At 44.1% G+C, this 20,726-nt stretch overlaps 1 protein-coding gene across 1 annotated transcript; it reads left to right on the top strand.

Moving 5' to 3' along the window:
• Window positions 1-330: 330 nt before the first annotated feature.
• MLYCD (malonyl-CoA decarboxylase) lies at window positions 331-19,532 on the top strand. The gene is made up of 5 exons (XM_071567888.1): window positions 331-919; window positions 9,001-9,113; window positions 10,127-10,283; window positions 10,503-10,652; window positions 18,171-19,532. The coding sequence occupies exons 1-5, from the start codon at window positions 434-436 to the stop codon at window positions 18,702-18,704; spliced, it is 1,440 nt and encodes a 479-aa protein (XP_071423989.1). The 5' UTR covers window positions 331-433; the 3' UTR covers window positions 18,705-19,532.
• The last annotated feature ends 1,194 nt before the right edge of the window (window positions 19,533-20,726 follow it).

Here is a 20,726-nt window from a genome sequence, read left to right as displayed (position 1 = left end):
CTGACCCTTCCCTGGTGGACCTCAAGGCTGTGTCCTCTGTGACTGTAACAGGCAGTGTGGTGAATCCCGAGGGAAGGGGTGATGACACATTTACGATTTTAACACGCAGTGCGGTAAGTCCCGAGGGAAAGGGGGATGACACACTGACCATTTTAAGGCGCAGTGCGGTCAGTCCCGAGGGAAGGGCAATGACATTTACGATTTTAACACGCAGTGCGGCCGGCCCCGACGGAAGGGCCATGACCGGCCGCTGGGGCCGCGCCGTGACCCCCTCGCGCCACACTCAACATGGCGGCGACACCCCCCCCCCCCCATCCCGACGCATTCTCTTCGCTTCCCATTGGCGGGACGGGCTGCCAATCATCCGCCCCAGCCAATCAGCTCTCTCAGCACGGTCCCGTGGGCGGAGCCGCGGCCTGCGGCGCGGAGCGGGATGAGCCGGCTGTGTCCGCGGCCGGGCCCGCGGGCGCTGCTGTGGGCACGGCGGTGTCTCTCGGCCGCGCCGGGCATGGAGGAGCTGCTGCGCCGCTCGGTGCCGCCGCTGCCGCCCTACGAGACCAAGGAGAAGGCGCCGCCGCCCGCCGAGCTGCGCGGCGCGGAGTTCGTGCGGTTCTACCGCGCGCTGCAGCCCGGGCCGTCCCGCGCAGAGCTCCTCACACGCCTCGCCCGCGACTTCGGCGTGGAGCACGGCAGGGTGGCCGAGGCGGCCGGGAAGGTGCTGCAGGCCCGGGAGCAGCGCAGGGAGCCCGGGGCGCTGCTGCAGGCCGAGGACAGGCTCCGGTACTACCTGAACCCCCAGTACCGCGGGCTCTTCCAGCACCTGGGCCGCCTGGAGGGAGGGCTGCGCTTCCTCGTGGAGCTCCGCGGGGACCTGGTGGAGGGGCTGGCGAGCAAGGCGGTGGATGGGCCGCACATCAAGGTGAGGGCAGGGGTGGGGATGGATGGGGGGCTCTAAAGAGGGCCGGGGGGGATGTAGTTTGCGGGCTCCGTGGGACTCTCAGCTCTGGAGGGGCCGGAGTGGATCGGGGGAAGGAAAGGATCTGGAGGACAAGTCCCATGAGGAGGGGCTGGGGGGCTCAGCCTGGAGAAAAGGAGGGTCAGGGGGCACTTTATTGCTCTCTGCAACCCCCTGACAGGAGGGGGAACCGGGGGAGGGTCGGGCTCTGCTCCAGGGAACAAGGGCCAGCACAGGAGGAAACAGCCTCCAGCTCCGCCACGGGATGGTTGGGTTGGACAGCAGGAGGAATTTCTTCACTTAAAGAGTCATTAAACATTGGAAGGGGCTGCCCAGGGAGGTGGTGGAGTCACCATCCCTGGAGGTGTTTGAGGAAATAAAGGACGTGGCAGTGAGTGCTCTGATCTAGTTGACAAGGTGGTGAAGGGTCACACTCGATGATCCCAGAGGTCTTTTCCAACCTCAGGGATTCTGTGGTGGGACACGAGTGAACCCTTTCCCACTGCCAGGGCACCCAGCAGAGCTGCCTGTGCTGATTCTCAGGAAGGGAGTGGCCCGTGGGGTGAAGCAATGGGCTTCCTTTGGAAAGAGGCTGCGGTGGGAAGTGCCACAGTGACCCTGTGTGTGTGTCACTGGGGCTGCCAGGCTGTGCCAGCACCGCCCTCGGTCCTGCCATCACTCCTGAGTCTGTTCCAGGGCCACAAGTGACACAGCACCACGTGCTATTGATGAGGAATATCAGCAGGAGAAAGGAGTTGCCTCGACTTGGCTCAGCAGTGTGAAGAGCAAAGGTGAAGTGGAACATCCCCAGTGGGTGCTGTGCAGTGAGAGGACCTGGATCTGAGGCAGGAATGCTGTACGAGGTGACAGTGGCAGGAGCTGACAGGACTTCCCAGAAGGCAATGAAGAGAGACAGCAAGTTGATTGTGGTGCCCTGGCCATAACTTGCTTGCCAATATTTAGTTCCAAATTAGGTTTGACAGAAAAAAGATATTTTTGATGTCAGTTCTGTCAGTTCACCACAGTTGTCACTCACATAACTGAAGCAGCAACAGCGTTGGGAAGATTCCACATCCAGTTGGATCATCTTAAGTGAAACCAGACTGAGTTTGCAAAATTAGCAGGATGGAAATAGTAAAACAGCTGAATGTACATGTGTCAGATAATACAGAAACATACTAAAGACATTTGAAAGTTGGAAAATATTGTCTGCAAAGCTAAAGCATCAATAAGTCTGTCATGAGTGTTATGTCTTCTAAAGATATTTTTTTAAAATGTTTGGGTTCATTATATGACTGTACTTAGTTCTGTATTTCAGTTCTTGTAGTCAGTTTTGTGCTTGTTGATCAGTTTTATTTTCAGATGTGATGTAGTCTAAAAAGGAAAGTTGGTACATAAGTCAGGAAAGGTTAACACAGAACTTGTTTGTACACAACAACCCCCTGCATCGCTCCAGGCTGGGCACAGAGTGGCTGGAGAGCAGCCAGGCAGAGGGACCTGGGGGGACTGAGGGACAGGAAACTCAACAGGAGCCACCAGTGTGCCCAGGTGGCCAAGAAGGCCAATGGGATCCTGGCCTGGATCCAAACTAGCATGGCCAGCAGGACCAGGGAAGTGACCCTTCCCCTGGACTCTGCCTTGGGGAGGCCACACCTTGAGTGTTGTGTTCAGTTCTGGGCCCCTCAGTTGAGGAAAGAGATTGAGGGGCTGGAGCGGGGCCAGAGAAGAGCAACGAGGCTGGAGAAGGGACTGGAGCACAAGTGCTGTGGGGAGAGGCTGAGGGAGCTGGGGGTGTTCAGCCTGGAGAAGAGGAGGCTCAGAGGTGACCTCAGCACTGTCTGGAACTGCCTGAAGGGAAGTTCTGGCCAGGTGGGGGTTGGTCTCTTCTCCCAGGCACTCAGCAATAGGACAAGGGGGCACGATGGGCTCAAGCTCTGCCAGGGGAAATTGAAGTTGGAGAGCAGAAAGAAATTCTTTCCAGAGAGAGCAATCAGGCATTGGAATGGACTGCCCAGAGAGGGGGTGGATTCCCCATCCCTGGAGGTTTTTCAGCTGAGCTTGGCCGTGGCACTGAGTGCCATGATCTGGTAAAGGGACTGGAGCTGGACCAAGGGTTGGACTTGATGATCTTGGAGGTCTTTTACAACCCAATCGATTCTATGATTCTGTGATTCTACTGGATCTGTTTGTGACCATATTGGCTGCAAGAATTTACTCTGGCTACTGTTTCTTTTCAGTTGGGAGTTTCACTTAGGTCATTCTCATCTATTTTCCACATCAACCCATGATCTAGAACTGTGAACTTCTGTGTCTAGGGAAGGTGTTACCTGTTGCTTCTGAAATAAGAGTCTTGCTTCATCTTTAAAATCTGTTTGCTTCTGTTGCAAGGAAGTGACAGAATAACTGAGCACCCAAGGGAGCAGCAAACCCCCAGGAGGTATTGACTGACTGCAGTGGAGCTGATTCTAAATGGTGTAGGTGGTTTGGGAGGGCACAAATACTTCATTTGATGCCTTAAAGCCATAGGAGTGAGACCTGTATTGCCTGTTGGAGGCTGTGTGTCAAGGACAGAGAAAACTATGGCAGAATATTCAGGCTCTAGATGTGGGGATGGGGTTGTTAAAGTTTGTTTTCTTTTTAATAAAGAATTTCAGTCTTGACTCGACAGCCCTTCTCGTGATACAACATATAGTTTGGGTTCTTGCAGTGGACAATCTCAGAGTGGTTCTTTGCTGGTCTCTCTAACTGCAGAATAGAGAAAAAAAAAACTATAGAAAAGCTCTGAAACTTGGGATGGATGTTCACACATCAGGATTCATTGTTATATGTGATCAATTCTTGTCTGAATTTCTTAAGGTATTACTTTAAACAAGGAGATGCAAATTCCTTGCTGCTTGTTCCTCCTTTGGTTTCCCTGTTCCTAAATCATTAATGAAATAAATGATGCACTGCAAACTGGTGCAGGATCATCCTGAGTCACTCCTAAGAATACACATCTTCATGTGGCCTCAGTTGTGTCTCATCAATCACTTCTTAAGCTGAATTGATGTTTAAAGTGGGTGAAGACGTGGGAATGTGTCATTTACTCTGATTTTATGTGCTGTGACACGTGCCCAGCTGCTCTGCCCTCCAAAATGGGCCTCACTGTTTGACTTGTGAATCATTCTGGGCACTGAAGCCACTGAGCTGTTTCAGCAGCATCCAGATCAGTGCTGGCAAGATCCAGTGAGGCAAATTGGGTTGGAAAAGCTGAGTTAGAATGAATTGAGGAGAATGGTGACTGCCTTATTGCAAGAGTTCCTTAGATCTTAAAATAAACCATTGGAAATCCTTCACATGATGGATTGTGCAGAGGGAAGGAACATGCTGCATGTAAGGCTTAGTTTATATTTAAGTTGGTTATTAGAGGGCAGAATCATCACCCAGGGCAAGGCAGAAAAATTAGAACAGGTTCTTATGGTGGAGTAAATGCCCTGTGTGGATTGGGAAAGATGATGAGTATCTCAACACAAGTTTCTTCATAATCAGATGGCAAAAAGTCAGTGGTAAACTGCATTTTTGAAGCTATGCAGCCTTTTTTCCATAGAGCCCACCAAAAAATCATACAGGATATAGGAGGAAGAGAAATTATTCTTCATAATCTGTCCCAGAGGTGGATTTTCTTGTCTGTTATTGATATGAATCAATAACTACCATCAGAAGTCTCACAGATAACGTTGATGACCATTTGAAAGAAATGCAGCACTGGCATTGTTTTAAAAGTTAAATTACAGTAAAGCTGGGCCTGATTCTTTTCCATGATGCTCCTTCAGTTTTTGTCCTCTCTCATGTTCTCTTCATGTGTTCTGTCCCTCCCTTCCACCCCAGGACATGCTCATTTCCCACTGTCCTTGCAAAGGAGTTGAATTTCTGATGAGCCCTCGCAATGCACAGAGTGAAATTTGCTGCAAATCTGTTTTCTGAGTGTGGTTCTTTCCTGTTCAGAACCTGCAATACTTGACTTTTTCTGTGCATTCTCCTCTTCAGATGTTTTATATTTTGTTTGCTTACTGATATTTCAGCCCTTGAAATATGAGTCTGGTGAAAAATTCACATTATTATTTTGGGTAGCAAATCATTCAGTGATTGCTTTTAAAATATTCTTCATCTCTCCATGTGATTTTGAAAAATTCACGTTATTATTTTGGGTAGCAAATCATTCAGTGGTTGCTTTTAAAATATTCTTCATCTCTCCATGTGATTTTGAAAAAAATCAGTGGAAAGTTCAAGAGAGCATTTTTGTCAAATTGATTTATAAATACATTTTCTTCCATAATTAAGCAGTAGCTGATCTGTATCTCTAATCTTGGTCCTGTATTGGTCTGCTGAAAAAAAAAGAAATACCATCATTGTTAAAAGTTTTTCTGTGAAAAAAGTGTTTGGTTTTTGCCTATGAAAAGTCCTGTGTAGCCACTTCATTAGTGTAGGTTTGATTGAAATTCTAATACACATAAAAACAAGTGTGCAACAAGAATTTTACAACTTCTGTATATTTGTATCTGCACTGACAAGGAAATGTGGAAATAAAATGAAATGGATCTTCTTGATGCTGGAGGAAAATTACAGAATGCATTATATGACCTGCTGGGATTTTGGTTTTTCCCAAACTGTCTAAAATATTTCTTAGTCCTTAGTTTGCATTTTGAAAGACCTATTTAAACAAGGATTGCCCATTGCTGTGCTGTAAATATGAAATATTTTTCTTTCTCCTCAGCAGCAGTTTGGATTTCTGGGTACTGGTTGGTGAAGCAATTTCTATTTTGTGTCTGTTCAACAGATTACAGTAAAATATATGCAGGTGATTAAGTCACTTGGAAATGCTTGTGCAATCTTTGCTCATTGTCTAAATGAGCAGAAATAGGGGGGGGAAAGGAAATAATGATTTTAACTTTTTATAGGAGTAGGACATGAAATCATATAAACCACAAGAGCCAGGGGAGTTTTCAGCACTGCCATTATCACTGCAGTAATTACTATTAGCAATAAAAAAGCAGCAAACAGTCCCCTTTAGTTCATGTCTAACTGTTGAATCCTCTTTTTCTGATGAGATATTTTTCAGTATCTCACCAGGGATATTCTCTATGGATATTTTGAAGCTCATTTGTGGGAGGAAAAAAAAATAACCCAAAAACCCACTTAAAAGAAACAAACCCTCCCAATTAAAGCCTCCCACCACCTTGGAACACTTGGCAGCATCAGAGATCTGTAAATTCCAGTGAAGCATTTCAGGTTAAACCCCAAACCATGGAAGAACCTCACTCATGTGGGGGCTGTTTTATTTAGTAGTTTGAGAGGGAAACTGAAATAGTTCCCTCATCAGAGAGACAGCTTTTCTAACTGAAATAAAATTAATTGAAGGCTTTCAGAAGAGCCCTCCCATTTGTTGCCCAATAAATAAGGACTTGATGGGAAGATTAAAAAGCCTGTAATTTGCTGTCTTGTAGCAAGAACACGGAATGAGAAAGAAATAATTACAGTGTATTATACTTGGCTAATAGAAATTGAAGTGTAGCTGGTGATTTGAAATACTAATCTGAGTGTATCTTGTTGCTCAAATTTAAAATTGTGATGCTAAATAACAAATGTGTGATTTCAACAAAGTATTGGAGATGTAATTTTTATGACTAGAAAAGCCTCTGAAATGAAAATAAAAATTTATTTACCACTAAATTTACAAAATAGAGAATGTAGCACTATATCTGCAAAAGAAGAGCTCCAGACTTGGGACTGTCCTTGTTGGAGTGAAGCCTTTTGCAAATGTGTATATTGTGATATTAAACACAACTCGGATTGTTTCTTAAATGACTTGGATTAAACACAGTTTTGGATAGTGTTAATTTGTATGTCTTTCTGCACTAAGAAATTCTGTTAACACAGAATCATGGAAAATCCCAGGGGGGTTTGGGTTGGAAGGGACCTTAAAGCTCATCCAGTGCCACCCCCTGCCCTGTGCAGGGACACCTCCCACCAGCCCAGGTTGCTCCAAGCCCTGTCCAGCCTGGCCTTGGACACTTCCAGGGATGGAGCAGCCACAGCTTCTCTGGGCACCTGTGCCAGGGCCTGCCTGCCCTTATAGTAAAGAATTCTTTCCTAACATCCAGTCTAAACGTGCCCTCCTTCACTTAAGCCCATTCCCCCTTGTCCTCTTGCTCTGTGCCCAGTTCTGTGGGACTCAGGGATGGCAGTAGGACCCTTCCAGCTGGAGCTGTTCTAACCCTCCACGCTGCCCTGTTGTTTTAGAAAACTATTCCTTGCAACTGACCTTGAACTGAGCTGTAATTCCCCATAAACAACATTCCTTTCTCCCCACTTCATTACTACAGCACTTGCTTTGGTTACTTTAAGTCAGAACAAACAAACAATCAGAATACACTTGTTTAGTAAATGTATTTGAAAAGAAGTGCATGACAGAACTGTTTTGTGCTGATGAATGGCTGTTTCTTCTGGGTTTGAAAATTTTAGTGTTTCTAGTACATTGAATTAAGGAATAAAACCATCCTCTTATTTGATCCTGGAATATTTGTAGCAGTTACTTTGGCCAGCAGGAGCCTTCTTTGATGTGTGTCTTTTGACAAGTGCCTCTAAAACTTTGTTAGGTTGTAACAGGAAATATTTTTGCTTTCTTAGTCCTGACACTACATCAACTTAGGAAAAATGTTTTGTGGTGTTTTCTGATTAGATTTATTTTTTTCCTCTTCTTTTGCTTAATTGTAGGAAGCTAAAGCAGTTGGGAGCCTCATTGTTGTCTATGTGCAGCAGTAGCTGTTAGATAAAGTTCTGAATAAAAGGTGAGGAGTTTTTGTTTTGAAAGAAGTGGTTATTAAGTTAGTTTTGGCAAAGGCCACACTTCTGGTCTGGTGTTGGTAAGTTGGTGCTGGTACCACACTGTGTCCTATGGGCAAGGCAAATGTCAGACAGAAAAATGAGCTCTGGTCTCTCTTTAAGGGATTTTCATGCTGTGCTGTGCTCAAAAACACTTTTTAAATTCAAAGGATTTCAGACAGGAAATCTTTAATAATATGGGTAGCAGGACATTAGTAGGAAATATAAAAATGACTATTACTATGAACATTTCTGAAAGTATTTGCTATTACAGTTGGGTTTAATCTGTTTCATACTGTTCCAAAACTGGTTTGAGTTTTGAGTTCTGTGGTCTTATGCTGATGTTTCTATTTCTCTTGCTAACAAATTTTCATATTTCTAGGGAAGACAAACTCTGTAAATCCTGTAAAAGTTCTGTAAAGTTCTGATTACCTCCTGTTGAAAGATATTTTTGTGGTATTTAAACCTGAGCACCTTTGCAACTGTGGCCTTCTGGTCAAGACAGTATTTCTACCTGTTGTGTGCTGTTCCTGTGCATTGTTGTGCCTTGTCCCCCATGTCCCTGCCTGCAGTTTGCTGTGTCAGTGCTGAGCATTTCCCTTGGCTCAGTCCTGTGGGAGTGATGCCTCCAGATCCTGTACCTTGTGAACAGAGACACTGGAGACAAGTTAATGCAGTAAGATATATAGGTATTAATTATTAGAAGCTTCTAAGCTTCAAACCCAAGGGGTCTGACCCCTAGATCAGGAAGTTCACAACTTTTATACCCCTTATTAACATCCAATCACTGCTCTTATTTCCCTTGAAAGCCCACCCAAAAGGCCTGTCAATCTGCCCCCTTCTTCTTTTGTCTCCTGTTATCTTGCAGGTGGTTTCTCAAACATCGTGGCCTTGGCTGAGCCTGAGAATAACACCCAAAACTTGTGAGAAGGACAGTTAATATGTGCACTTAGAATCTGAGCAATCTAGCAGAGCTTATGATTCCAAAACCTGCTAAAATACATTAAATTCTTAGGCATCATGAGGAAAGCTGAGCTGATACTGGTTAATCTTCTCAAACAGATGCATTTGTTTCCTTTAACTTCCCAGTGTTGTAGCTTGACTCAAGCACATTTCTCTTTACTCACATGTCTGGTTGTACCTTGCTTATGCAGCAGGTAATTCCAGCTTTCCTCTGTTGGCAGGAGATGAGTGGAGTCCTAAAGAACATGCTGTCAGAGTGGTTCTCCACAGGGTTCCTGAACTTGGAACGGGTCACTTGGCAGTCCCCTTGTGAAGTGCTGCAGAAAATCAGTGAGTAAGTGCTGAAGGTTGGACTCATGTGGGAGGGGGTGATGAGAAAGGCTTGGACTGCACAGCTGCACTTTGGCAGGACTCTGCTGCTCAGAGCTGAACACAGGCAAAGTTTAAAATCCTCTGCACAAAGGAGTGCTTGGATTTACTGAACTTGAGCAGTGTCAGTATGGGATGTTTCATTTAATGCACTGCAGAGCACACATTGGAAAGCTGCACTAAATAACAGCAAAGGGGATCATTTGTCCTGTGGTTTGATCCTTTAGTTCACACACTGCCCCTGTAGGTTGCTGTGGTTTTTCCAGCTTTCTCAGTTACTCTTTCCACATTCCCAGAGGTGCTGCTGTTGTTTTCCTGTTTTTCTGTGCCTTTCCTGCCAGGTCCTTCAGCTCCTGCTGCTTCCACTGGCCACCTTCTCTCCTCCTCATATTTAAATTGATGGAGCCCAGCACTCCAGAGCATTTTTTATTTCTAATATAATGAGGTTCCCCTTCCTGGCTGGAACTGGTGAGATGCACAGGATCCCTTGTAAACTATGTATGGACACAGCACCTTGGGCTTCATATTATGTGCTCTACAACACTGAATTTCTGTCAGGTATTCAAAGTAGTGGCGAAGTTGAAAATGACTGAAATCAGATTATGTTGAGTGTTATATAAAAAGCTGGGAGAAAAATGAATCTCTGCAGAGTTCTGAAAGTATGTGACTTAAATGTTGATGAGAAGAAGAAAAGAGATTTTATGTACAAGCTAAATCAAAATAAAAATAATTAGTAATATTTAATTAATCTTCAAGGTAATTTGGCAAACACACTAAAGAGTGGATGTGCCTTTACAATCCACTTGGTCAGTTTGCTGATCAATTTTACATTATTCACAACCTGATTCTCAGTTTATGTTTGCAGAGTTTTTGGCCCTGACAGTGGGAAAAGTGCTGAGCTCGTAGGATTGGCAGCTGACCTCTATTTTAAATGAAAAAATGAGAGTAATTTGACTTTCCTTCTGTTTTCTCCCTCAGCTCTGAAGCTGTGCATCCTGTTAGGAACTGGGTTGACATGAAACGTCGTGTTGGGGCCTACAGAAGGTGCTACTTCTTTTCCCACTGTGCAATCCCAGGAGAGCCATTGATAGTCCTGCACGTGGCACTGACCAGTGACATCTCCAACAACATCCAGGTGCACTCACTGAGACATTCAGTGCACAGCAAAGCACCCCAATTGCAATGTGCTTCTTTTAAATCTGTAATTCCTTATAATTTGTCAATATTACATTTTGCTTCATCTTTTTAAGAGATGAGAGAATTGTAAAAATTACAGGGATATTCTGTATTATATAAGTTGAAATTTAAGGGGGTTGCTCAAGTGCAAGAAGAAAAAAGATTCTTGTTTTCCCAGGCCATAGTGAAAGAAGTGCCTCCTTTAGAAGCAGAAGATGCAGAGAAAATCACCACAGCCATTTTCTACTCCATCAGTTTGACTCAGCAGGGGCTGCAGGGGGTGGAACTCGGGACACACCTCATCAAGAGGGTGGTCAAGGAGCTGCAGGTGGGTCTGCCTGGGAGTCCTTGGGGTGCTGAATTCTTTGACCAGGTATTTCTTACAGAATAGTAAAGAAAATGTCTTGAAAATCACAAGAATCAGTTACTTTATGCAAGTCATTTTTATGAATTTCTATAATATCATTGCATGCATTAATAGTTTTAGTCCTTCCTGCAGAACCTTCTTCCAAGCAACTGGAGAAAGGAAGGAGAATTCACATACAGAGATCTGTGAAACAAACAGTCATATTTCTGCATTAAGGAAATAATTTTATGTCATAGTTTTCCACTTAAATTGGTAGTAAAGGTACCACTTAAAAGTAATGATCACTACTCGTGGTTATATTTGTTGTACATCTGGATTAGTAATGATGTCTGGAGAACTGATTTAGAACTTCAATTCTGCTTACAAAAATTACTTAATATTGAATGCCCCAAATTTCTCCTGCTGCAAAATGATTGATTAGTTGACTGCTGAATCAGAGCTGACTGCGCTGAAGTTTTTTATTTTATTTTATTTTTAATGGCTATTTTGGCTGACTTTTGTTGCTTCTTGCATTTGGAATGGCTTTGAGATTAATTGTTGAAAGTGCACTAGTCCAGGTATAATTAGGCTGTGCCATCTGTCTGATCTTGACTGAGGGGAGATTGGAATAAATCCATGCAGTTATCTGCTTTCAAATCTGGAAAATAATTTCTGGATAATTGAGTTGCTCTCATAAAATAACCCAATTGACATCATATCTGCCCATCACTAATTGCTTACAGCACTGGCAGAGTTGGGAGGGAGTTATAAAGGCCAACAGACACACCACAGATAACCTAATGCAAGTTCTAAAATTTGGTGTATCCAACAGAAGAAAGTGCCTCTTATTTACACTTCTGACATTTCAGGGTTGTAAAATCCAGCCCCTCTTTATCAAACACACAGAGTGAATAGGAAACACTTTGGCTGAGATGCCTTTAAATACCTTCTAATCATAAAATTAATGCCTCAAGGTCATATAATTTATTTAATATTGAAAACAGTGCTTTCCATACAGTGCCAAAGGTGGAAATCTTCCTCCCTACTTACATTCCATTCTCTGCTTTAAGGTCTTGGGAAAAATGTGCTCTTACCAAGGTTTTATGTGGCAAATTGAACATGGACTTGGGTGGCTCTGAAGTGGTAGCCAAAGCTGAACTGCTTGTTTAAATTTATATCTGTGCATTAAAGTCCAGGAAGCTCCATGTATTGCCTTTATACCATTTCTTTTTGGAGTACCACTGCAGGGCTAAAGAAGATACAAAGGATAATCCAGGAGTGTTTATCCATGATGGAAGTGGTTCTCTAACAGTTTTTCTCCTACTCTTTGATGATGTTTTTTTCTCTTCTTCCCACTTCCCACTCTTTCATGCTTTTTCCCTCCTCAATCCAAAGTATTGCTCTGGAATTTGTTGTCTTGGATTCTGCAGGAGGCATCTCCCTTTGCAGGTTTTCCATGTGTGAAGTGACCCTGAGTCACTGTGCTCTTGTTACCAGAATGAACTGATGCACTTCCAGAACTCCTCTTAACGAGTTTTACCTGTAAATGTTGTGCCCACATCTCAGTGGCCTCCCCCTCAGAGGGTATTTACAGCTTCCAAATCCTTTCCCTGGGAAATTTCCCCAAAGGGAAAGCCAGAGGGAGAGCAGATGATGGGTAATCCTCTTGGCAGCCTGTCCTGCCTGTCTCCCAACCTTCTGCAAGCCCTTCAGTGGATTCATGGCACACATGGCTCTCTTTGTCCCTGGTCACGTGTCAGCAAAGGACTCCCCAAGGTTGTCTGAGTTCAGGCTGGACATAATTCTTTGGAGCAGCTTTAGAAGGGACAAATGGTGTGGCAGGAGTGCTGAGTGGGCTTGGTGGCAGCAGCTGAGACAGTCCAGCCTCAGCAGAAAAGTCCTGGGTCAAAAACTCCATCTCATTAAAAACAATCTTCCATCAGCCTGGGTGAAAATGGATGGGGGAGGGCTCTGATGGGAAGGGCATTTTTTATGTAACCTTTTCATGGCTTTGCAATAAACAAATCTCTTTTTAAAGTGCTGCTAAATCACCAAGTGTTGCAGGTTACAGAAGTTGAGACTGTCTTTAATTTAGCTGGTAATAAAGTGCTTTGGGAAGAGGAGACCATTTCAAGGGGTTGAGGATTTTGTTTGCCATTGTGTGTGAATTGTTGATTAATACACTTTTATAACTTGCCTTTTGAGTTAACTTTTGTGGACATCTGTTTGATCTGCAGAATTCTACTTGATTCATTTTTTCCCAAGGCTCTGCAAACTCTTGAAATCTCTTTTATACTCCAACAGAAGTCCTTTCTCTGCCTTTGCCTTAACATAACCTGCTCTGACACTTCTATTTGTAAGAGCCATTGTAACCTCCAAACTGGAATCCCAGCTGTCCTTCTGCATCAGGAAAACTCCAGATGGGACTTGTCATGAGTGTGTATCATCAGGTCAGAACAAGACAGGCACAAGTCATAAGTGTGTTAATAACCACTCTGCTTCCACCACTGAAGCCTTCCTTTGCCAAGAATTTAAAAAAACTACTAACCCATTGATCTAACAGGTATCTAAGATACAGAATTAGAGCTATAAATTCAGTTAGCACCATATTCCTTAAAATCTGATTAATGGACAATGAAAATAGAGTTTCATTTTTTTAGAAATCTTCCTGCTAATTTGCCTGAAGTGATCACATATTGTGCTAAATTTGAACAGGGTGGGGCAGCACTTCTGACCTTCACCCTACTGATTCCCTCTGAAAGTATTCCTTGCAAATGGATTATTCTTGTTGGGAAAACTGCAACCTCAGAGGCTCTGGTGAGAGTTTCATCCCCCAGTGGGGAGCGTTGTAGGAATCTGAAATTAATGGCCTTGCTTTTGGGTTTCTCTTAATTTAAGATGAAGTTGAAATGGACCCTCAGTTTCCTGTCTTTAAATGTGCACAGTTTGCAGTTTGAATCCTTAATCTCTACCTAGACATAATGATTTGGAATTTGCCACAGTTATTGGTCTACATATTTGTGCAAAGGGGAGGGATGTCCTGGAAATCAGCAGGACCTGGGGGATGTAGCTGGTGGCTCCTACAAAGGGCACCCTGGCAGAAAGTGCTGCTCTCAGGAGCAGGTGGTTCTTGTTTTGGCTGACAAAACTTTGCTACACAGATAATGTAGAAAGGTTTTTTGCACAGGCTTCTGTTGTTGTCTGTTTGGATTATTTCAGGATGAATTCATTAGTCCACTGATAGCACTTTGCATCCCAGTTCTCCCTGTACAAATCTGAGAACAGGCTCTCCTGGCATTCTGTATGGTCTCTTGGTTACATAATGTACATAAAGCAGGGAGCAGAGAACAGAAATAATCTCTGGTGTTTCTAAAATTCCAGCTTGTATTCTTCCCAGGAACGAGATGGATTGTGAAGCTATTTCAGACAACTACAAGAAAACAACCCCCAACCTGGGTGCTGGAAGAGCAGCAGGCAGAGCATTTCCAGCAGGCAGAGCATTTCCAGCAGGCAGAGCATTTCCAGCAGGCTGAGAGGTGCTGCTGAAGATGGAGACAGACACTTCTCATTAGGCAGACATTTCATTCAGAATGAGCCACTCTCAAGGCTCTGCAGCTCTGCAGAAGGTACATGTGGCAATTCAAGCTGCAGATGACAGGCACAGATAACTGTGCTGAAGCCTTTGAGAAAGCTGCTGAAGATTTTATAGCCTGTGGCATTTGGGGGAGAGAACTGATGGCTGCTGTGTGACTCAATGGAATGCTTAACAATTGTGGCAGGTTTTAGCTTTCTGCTTGGGCTGTTGATAATTGCTACCTTAATTTGATCTAGGTGACCTGGGGAGATCATAATTTCCACAACAGGCTTTGCTTTCATTGATGAAAAATGTGACCTTGGACTGCAGTTTTCAGAGTGCAGGACAGTTTCAGATGAGATATGGATAATAGGAGAAATCTGTGCTCTTCTGCAATGAAAAAAAAAAAGACAATCACACAGAGAAATCTACCCCAAACCAAAATTAGCAGCTGTTACTTAATGGTGTGTGGGTTTCTGACAGGAAAGGAAACATTAATGGATTTCCACCAATAACCTTAGAAATTAGCACATCAATTTAGCAACAACACAAATGTGCACACTCTGCTGCATTTATTTATTTTTGCACAAGAAATGTCTGCTCAGATGAGCTCCTAAACTCAAGCATTTGTTGGATATGTGGGAGTTGGTAGCACAGCTTCCAAATGGGGCTGCTTTCCCATGTCTTACCTGTCCTAAGTGAAAGATACCCACAATTTCCCAATTTGTATTTATTAATAGAGAAGGAGTTAATATCTTCCTGTTAAACATTGTAGGTTGTCTGGGGGAACAGGTCACTTCTTAAAGTGATGATGAGCAAAGAGCACTCAACACCAGCAGGATTCAGTGCCAGTTACTGAATCAGGAACTTTGCAGTGGTTATAATTAACACACAGATATGAGAAGAAATAATTCATTCTCACTTTGGGCATTGTGGGTGGTGCACAGGTGCCCTCTGGGCTTTGCAGGCTGGGAGATGAGATTGGGATTGTTTCCTGTGGCAATTCTGGACAGGGCTCAGCTCCTGTGTGGAAAACTCAGCTTGGAAACTCTGCTCAGGAGTATAAATAGTGTTTTCAGACACTGCTTTCTTAGCAGAGATGGTGCAGGAGAGATCCAGACTTGACTTTGTGATAAGCAGCCTTTTCTCTGGGTCCTGAAAGAAGGATTTCAAATTTGAACATTACCTTCCTTCTTCCCTTCCTGGGTTTTAACCCTAAATATCTGTGAAGAAATCATGAAAGAGACCTGAGCAGTGTGTTCTCAAAGGCACTATCTTTTATAGGATAAGTGATATAGTTAGGGAAAAAAAGGCAAACCTTTAAGGAGTGTAATCCTATCTTTGGGTCAGAAAGAAGCCTATTCTGCAGTCCTTGAATCCTTGCTTTAGAGGAAATAGCCTCTAAAATCTTTTTCCTTTTCTCTGTTTTTTTTCCCCTTTTTCATCCCCACTGCACAACAGTAACATCTGTAGTCCCTCCAGCAGGACATTGAGGATTTCTCATGATGGGTCATTAATTTGAAAACTTTTCCCCATTTATTCCTCTGTCTTGTGCTCTCTGTGTTATGAACTGAGGAGGAACTTTAAGGCTCAACAGAAATGAAGACCCAGCAGATGAACCCCCATTTTGAAGCCCAGTCTCTTTGAGGGGAGCTCTGGCTGCTGCTGCAGGATGGGACATGAAAAGGGCACTTCTCATTAGAGATGACGGGGTTGTGTTTCTGGGCCCTGAGTTCATCTGCAGGTCCATCCCATCCGAGGCACCTCATCCATCATTACTGTGTGCACAGGCAGGAGGGTCTTGGGCCACTGAATCTTCAGAAGGGAGCTGTGCCCTCCCTGCTGGGCAGACATTCATCCAGCTGACACGCAGAAGGTCGTGCTGTGTGACAGCAAAGTGTCTCAGCAGCTCAGCTGTGACCCAGCAGAGGCACCACTGCAGCCCCCGGGGCGCCGATGGAGGGTGAAGGTGATGCTGCTCCTCACTGAGTGAACAGAACTGAAAGCCTTCAGCGCTTTCTCCAGGGACAAACACCTTCATGTATTCTTCTAGTGGCCTTTAAAAATTCACTTCTGTGCCATCCCTCTCCCTCCTCCTCCTCCAGGAGGGCTGTGGTTCTGTAGGTAGGGGTGTTGAGCCAAGGCAGGTGTAGCTGACAAGGGGGGTCCTGGGCACAACTCTCCTCTGCAGCACTAATTAAGATCCTGCTCCTTTAGGGAAAAGGGGATTCCAGGTGTGGATTAGATGTGCTTCTTGACTGAGAGTGAAAGGTGATCAGAGGAAGATGTAGTGAGTGCATTTGATTCTGTGTTCAAATTTTATACAGTCATTTTGAATTGATAAATAGTGTTCATATCCATGGGGAAGGATTTAGCGCGGGGCTGGGGAGGAAAAGATGTTTGAAGTCTGTGGAGCTGCTTTATTCTATTCTTATTTTTCCTTTTTTTTTGCCTCCAGATATTTTTTTTAAATTTACTGTGTCATTGCTCTTTTTCAAAAGCAAAGGGAAAACTTTTCTGAATAATATAAACTGTCTACTCTAAGAAACATTCTTGTAATTAAACATACTTTCTGTATCTGTGCCTCCTGTAGCCATGGTCTGCAGTAAGAGCACAACCCTAATCTATTTTATTTTATAAATACTGAATTCCCTACAGTAGTAGGGAGATGTTTAAGAGAAGCTCCATGTGGGAAGGGCAAAGGTGGTGAATAACCAGCTCTGGAAGTTGTTAGAAATGGTGCCTGTGCCCAGGCTGAGGCGAGCCAGGCCAGCATTCCCTGGCTCTGCATCCTGCTGGAGCAGAGTGCAGGTGGCAGCTGCGTGGGCACAGATACCTGAGGGTGCCACAGTGCCATGGCCATGTGCTGGAGGAGGCACCATCTGAGCCATGATGGCTTTTTAATGCTCACCCTGGAAATCCTCAAAGCACAAAAAGTGCAATTTGTAGTCATTGAAAGGCAATTTTCTGTTGGCATTAAGATGCTTCTGTAGTGTTGATGAATGTCTTGGTTCTCAGCACTTCCTCCTGGATGAGCAGTAATTAAACCAACACTGGTGGTTTCAGTTCAGCTCCATCTCCCCTCTGTTCTTTGCCCCCACTCCTTCAGCAGCGTAGACTGATGTAATTGCTGGTAATTCCAAGTGCTGATGTAATTTTTGTTCATTCCAAGTGACAGTGAGTGTATTTTCCACATTGATGTACCCCAAAACTAACACTCAGCTTTCCCTATGTTTTGTTTTAGGTGATTACGTGGTTAACAGATTTTAATCATAAATTAGGAGAGATAGAGAAGTTTGACTTTGTTAAAACTAGAACTGTGTAAATGTTTTTTTTTTCTCCAAGTATGTGTCTCTTATCTTGCTATTTTAGGGTCTATCATGAAAAGTAGCTGTCCTGTATAAAGAACTTCATCCCAAACTTCAGGAATTGCTTCTTTCCATAAAAATCTCAAAATAGCCCCTCTCCTGATTTTAGATTAGACTGAAATAGTAAACTGCCCTTGTTTAAAAAAAGATGGTTACATATAAAAAATAAATGGCATTTAAAAGGTTTTGAAAACTTGTATGCTTATTTAAAAAAAAGAATTCCTCAGAATAACTTCTTATGGCTTGTGTTTATTTCTGCCTATAAAATGATACCAGAGCTCAGGGCTGGTAAATGCTGTGTAAGTGCTTTTATATAGAGTGTGTGTGAGGACTGTAATTCAGTCAGTGTTAAAGTTTTCTTCATGCTCCAGGTGCTTTGTATTCACTAACCTGCTACTGGCAGGGGGATTTTTCACCTTTTTTTGTGTCTCTGTGCCTCAGTTCCATCTCAGAATCTCTGCTCTACCCCACCAAAGGCTCTCAGCTGTTCTCTCAGAATTCTCTGTGTCAATCATGACAAAACTCATGAATTTTTTTTGTATCTCTTTTTGTTTGCAGAGAGAACTTCCTCAGATAAAAGTTTTTTCCACCCTTTCACCCATCCCAGGGTTCACCAAGTGGCTTGTTGGTCTCCTGTCCCCCCAGACCAAAGAACAGGGACGAAACGAACTCTTCACAGAATCCGAATGGCAGGAGATCTCTGCGCTCACCGGAGACCCTTCCACTGACACACTGAGGAAACTCCTCAACAACAACGAGTGGGTGAGATCAGAGAAACTGGTGGAGGTGCTGCATCCCCCACTGATGAGACTCTGTGCCTGGTACCTGTATGGGGAGAAGCACCGGGGCTATGCCCTGAACCCCGTGGCCAACTTCCACCTGCAGAACGGCTCCGTGCTGTGGCGCCTCAACTGGATGGGCGACACCAGCCCCAGGGGCATCAGCGCCGCCTGTGGCATGATGGTCAACTACAGGTACTTCCTGGAGGACACGGCCACCAACAGTGCAGCCTACCTGGGCACCAAGCACATCAAAGCCTCGGAGCAGGTGCTGGCCTTGGTGTCCCAGTTCCAGCAAAACAGCAAACTTTGATTAAATACCATGAATGCTAAGAATGAGTGTTCCTCACCTATAGAGAGCTGTAATAATCTGCAGTGCCTGTATTTAAATGAGAATGTAATTTGTAAAACAAATCTACTCAGCACACTACAGAGTTGTCTGGATTATCTGTTGTCTTGTTTTCATGGCCATATATTCAAAACCTGACTGACTCTGCAAGTTCCAGACATCTGTAATGTGCAGATGGGTTAGAGGTGTGTAGCAAAGGGTGAGTAAAATTCTCTTCGTCAGTTACCACTCAGTGGAAATTTGAAAGAAAATTACTTGATCCCACCCTTATTCTGTTGGTAATAAACCTCTGTGAAAGGAGCTGCACTTTGTCATAATGCTGCTATGGATTGTTCAGTACTGAACTTCCTGGGAAGGACTGAATAAAGGTAATTTTTTGGTCAGATATATTATCAAAACCTTAATATGCAATTTTATTTCTATAATATCCTTATCTTAAAAAAGTCTCATGTAAGACCCCTTGGTTGTTTCCTTTTCCAAACCCACTAAAATCTCACTGAATCCTTGGTTTGCTGGAGCATGGAAAAGCCCTGAATGTTCGACCCAGGATCTCTCAGTGCAGCAGGTATGATGTTGTGTAACTTCCATTTTCTGGTTGCTAAAATATACTGGGCAATAAGGAAGTGTTCAAACAGAAGAGAAAAAGGTAAACTGGTACTTGGGGATCAGTTAGAAGTTTATAAACATATATATTTTACTTTGGGTCTGGTAATGTTTTAAGTTGATAAAAAGCTTTTTTAATTAAGAGGTAGGTGTGACCTATAAACAATAAAATAAACATTCTCAATAAATCATGTCATGTTAATGGCCCTCCTTGGTAAGAGTTTCACCACAGCAGAAGGTTCAGCTGCTGCCCCGTGGGTTTGGTTGGCATGTTGTGGGCAGGTCTGCCCCTTCTGCCACCTCATGCATGTGCCACCTTCCTCTAGACCTTGAATGACTCAGTCACTCCTGCACTGCAGTCAGTTGAATCTGCTGATGTTCCCAGGAGCTGTTCCAAGGGTTTGTGATGTGAGGCTGAGAAGGAAATTACAGACACAGCATCTTCCTGGAGCTCTTCTGGGTGGTTGAATTTGTTAGGTGGCATCTGGGCTCCATCAGAACTCCAGCACCTGCAGAGCTTTCTCCTTTTCAGCAGTTGTCATGGTTTGGGTTATTGGTTGTGTTTTGCTTTCCGAGCTCATTTCATCTGTTACATTGATGAATTAGCAATGTGGGGCCCAAAGTCCCTGCAGTGAGTTCTGTGTCAGTCCCAGCATGGATTTAAGTGCAAAGGCATCATTTGAAGATGAAGGTGGGACAGGCTGCTCCTAAAAGCCATCAGCTATTAAGTGCTGTTATTTTTCTCTCATTGTCCATGGGTTCTTAAGTGTATAACAGTGCTTGGATTTTCCAACTTGCTGAGGTGTGACCTTGGCATGAAAGATGCTGATGAGAAAAATAACTCTGTACTGTGTGGTGTGACAATAACTGTCACTGAGAGGATCACACTCTGCCAAAGGGAGTCCTCATGGCCCAGAAAGAAGAGAGAAGTCCAGTTCCTCCTCCTCTCAGTGTGTGCCATTTGCAGTGCCATTTCTGAGGGGCAGGTGGGGCATGTCACAGAACACCTTCTGTTACCATGAGGGGGAAAAAGGCAGGCTGGTTCCAGGCTCCCTCCTCAGCAAGCTGTGGGAGCTGCTGGGCTGGAAGGAGCAGCACATAAAAGCATCTCAGTTTCACAGCTGCATCCTGCTCTTGAAAGCAAATCAATAGAAATTATGTTACTTTGTCACTTATGCTTGTTTATGATCAATTTACAGCATTTCTCCTGTCACAGGAGCGGGGCCTCTGCTGTCTGGAGGGGAGGAGGATCTGTGCTCCCTGTGCCCTGGATGAGCAATGAGGAAATACTGCTTGACTGGGGGAATATTCAGTTTATTTGCAGATGCTGAGCCATCACAAAGTCCTGTTAAAAGAAAGGAGTAAATGCTTCTTGAAGGAGAC

Source organism: Pithys albifrons, chromosome 12 (genome assembly GCF_047495875.1).
Source record: "Pithys albifrons albifrons isolate INPA30051 chromosome 12, PitAlb_v1, whole genome shotgun sequence".
Lineage (NCBI taxonomy): Eukaryota > Metazoa > Chordata > Aves > Passeriformes > Thamnophilidae > Pithys > Pithys albifrons.
This window is presented reverse-complemented; position numbering and strand designations above follow the sequence as displayed.

Bases quoted from the DNA above. Each gene is read 5' to 3' on its own strand.
- MLYCD (XM_071567888.1), top strand. From the start codon at position 434: ATGAGCCGGCTGTGTCCGCGGCCGGGCCCGCGGGCGCTGCTGTGGGCA. The intron at 9,114-10,126 runs GTAAGTGCTGAA...TTTCTCCCTCAG, and splicing joins GTGCTGCAGAAAATCAGTGA to CTCTGAAGCTGTGCATCCTG. The intron at 10,653-18,170 runs GTGGGTCTGCCT...TTTTGTTTGCAG, and splicing joins GGGTGGTCAAGGAGCTGCAG to AGAGAACTTCCTCAGATAAA.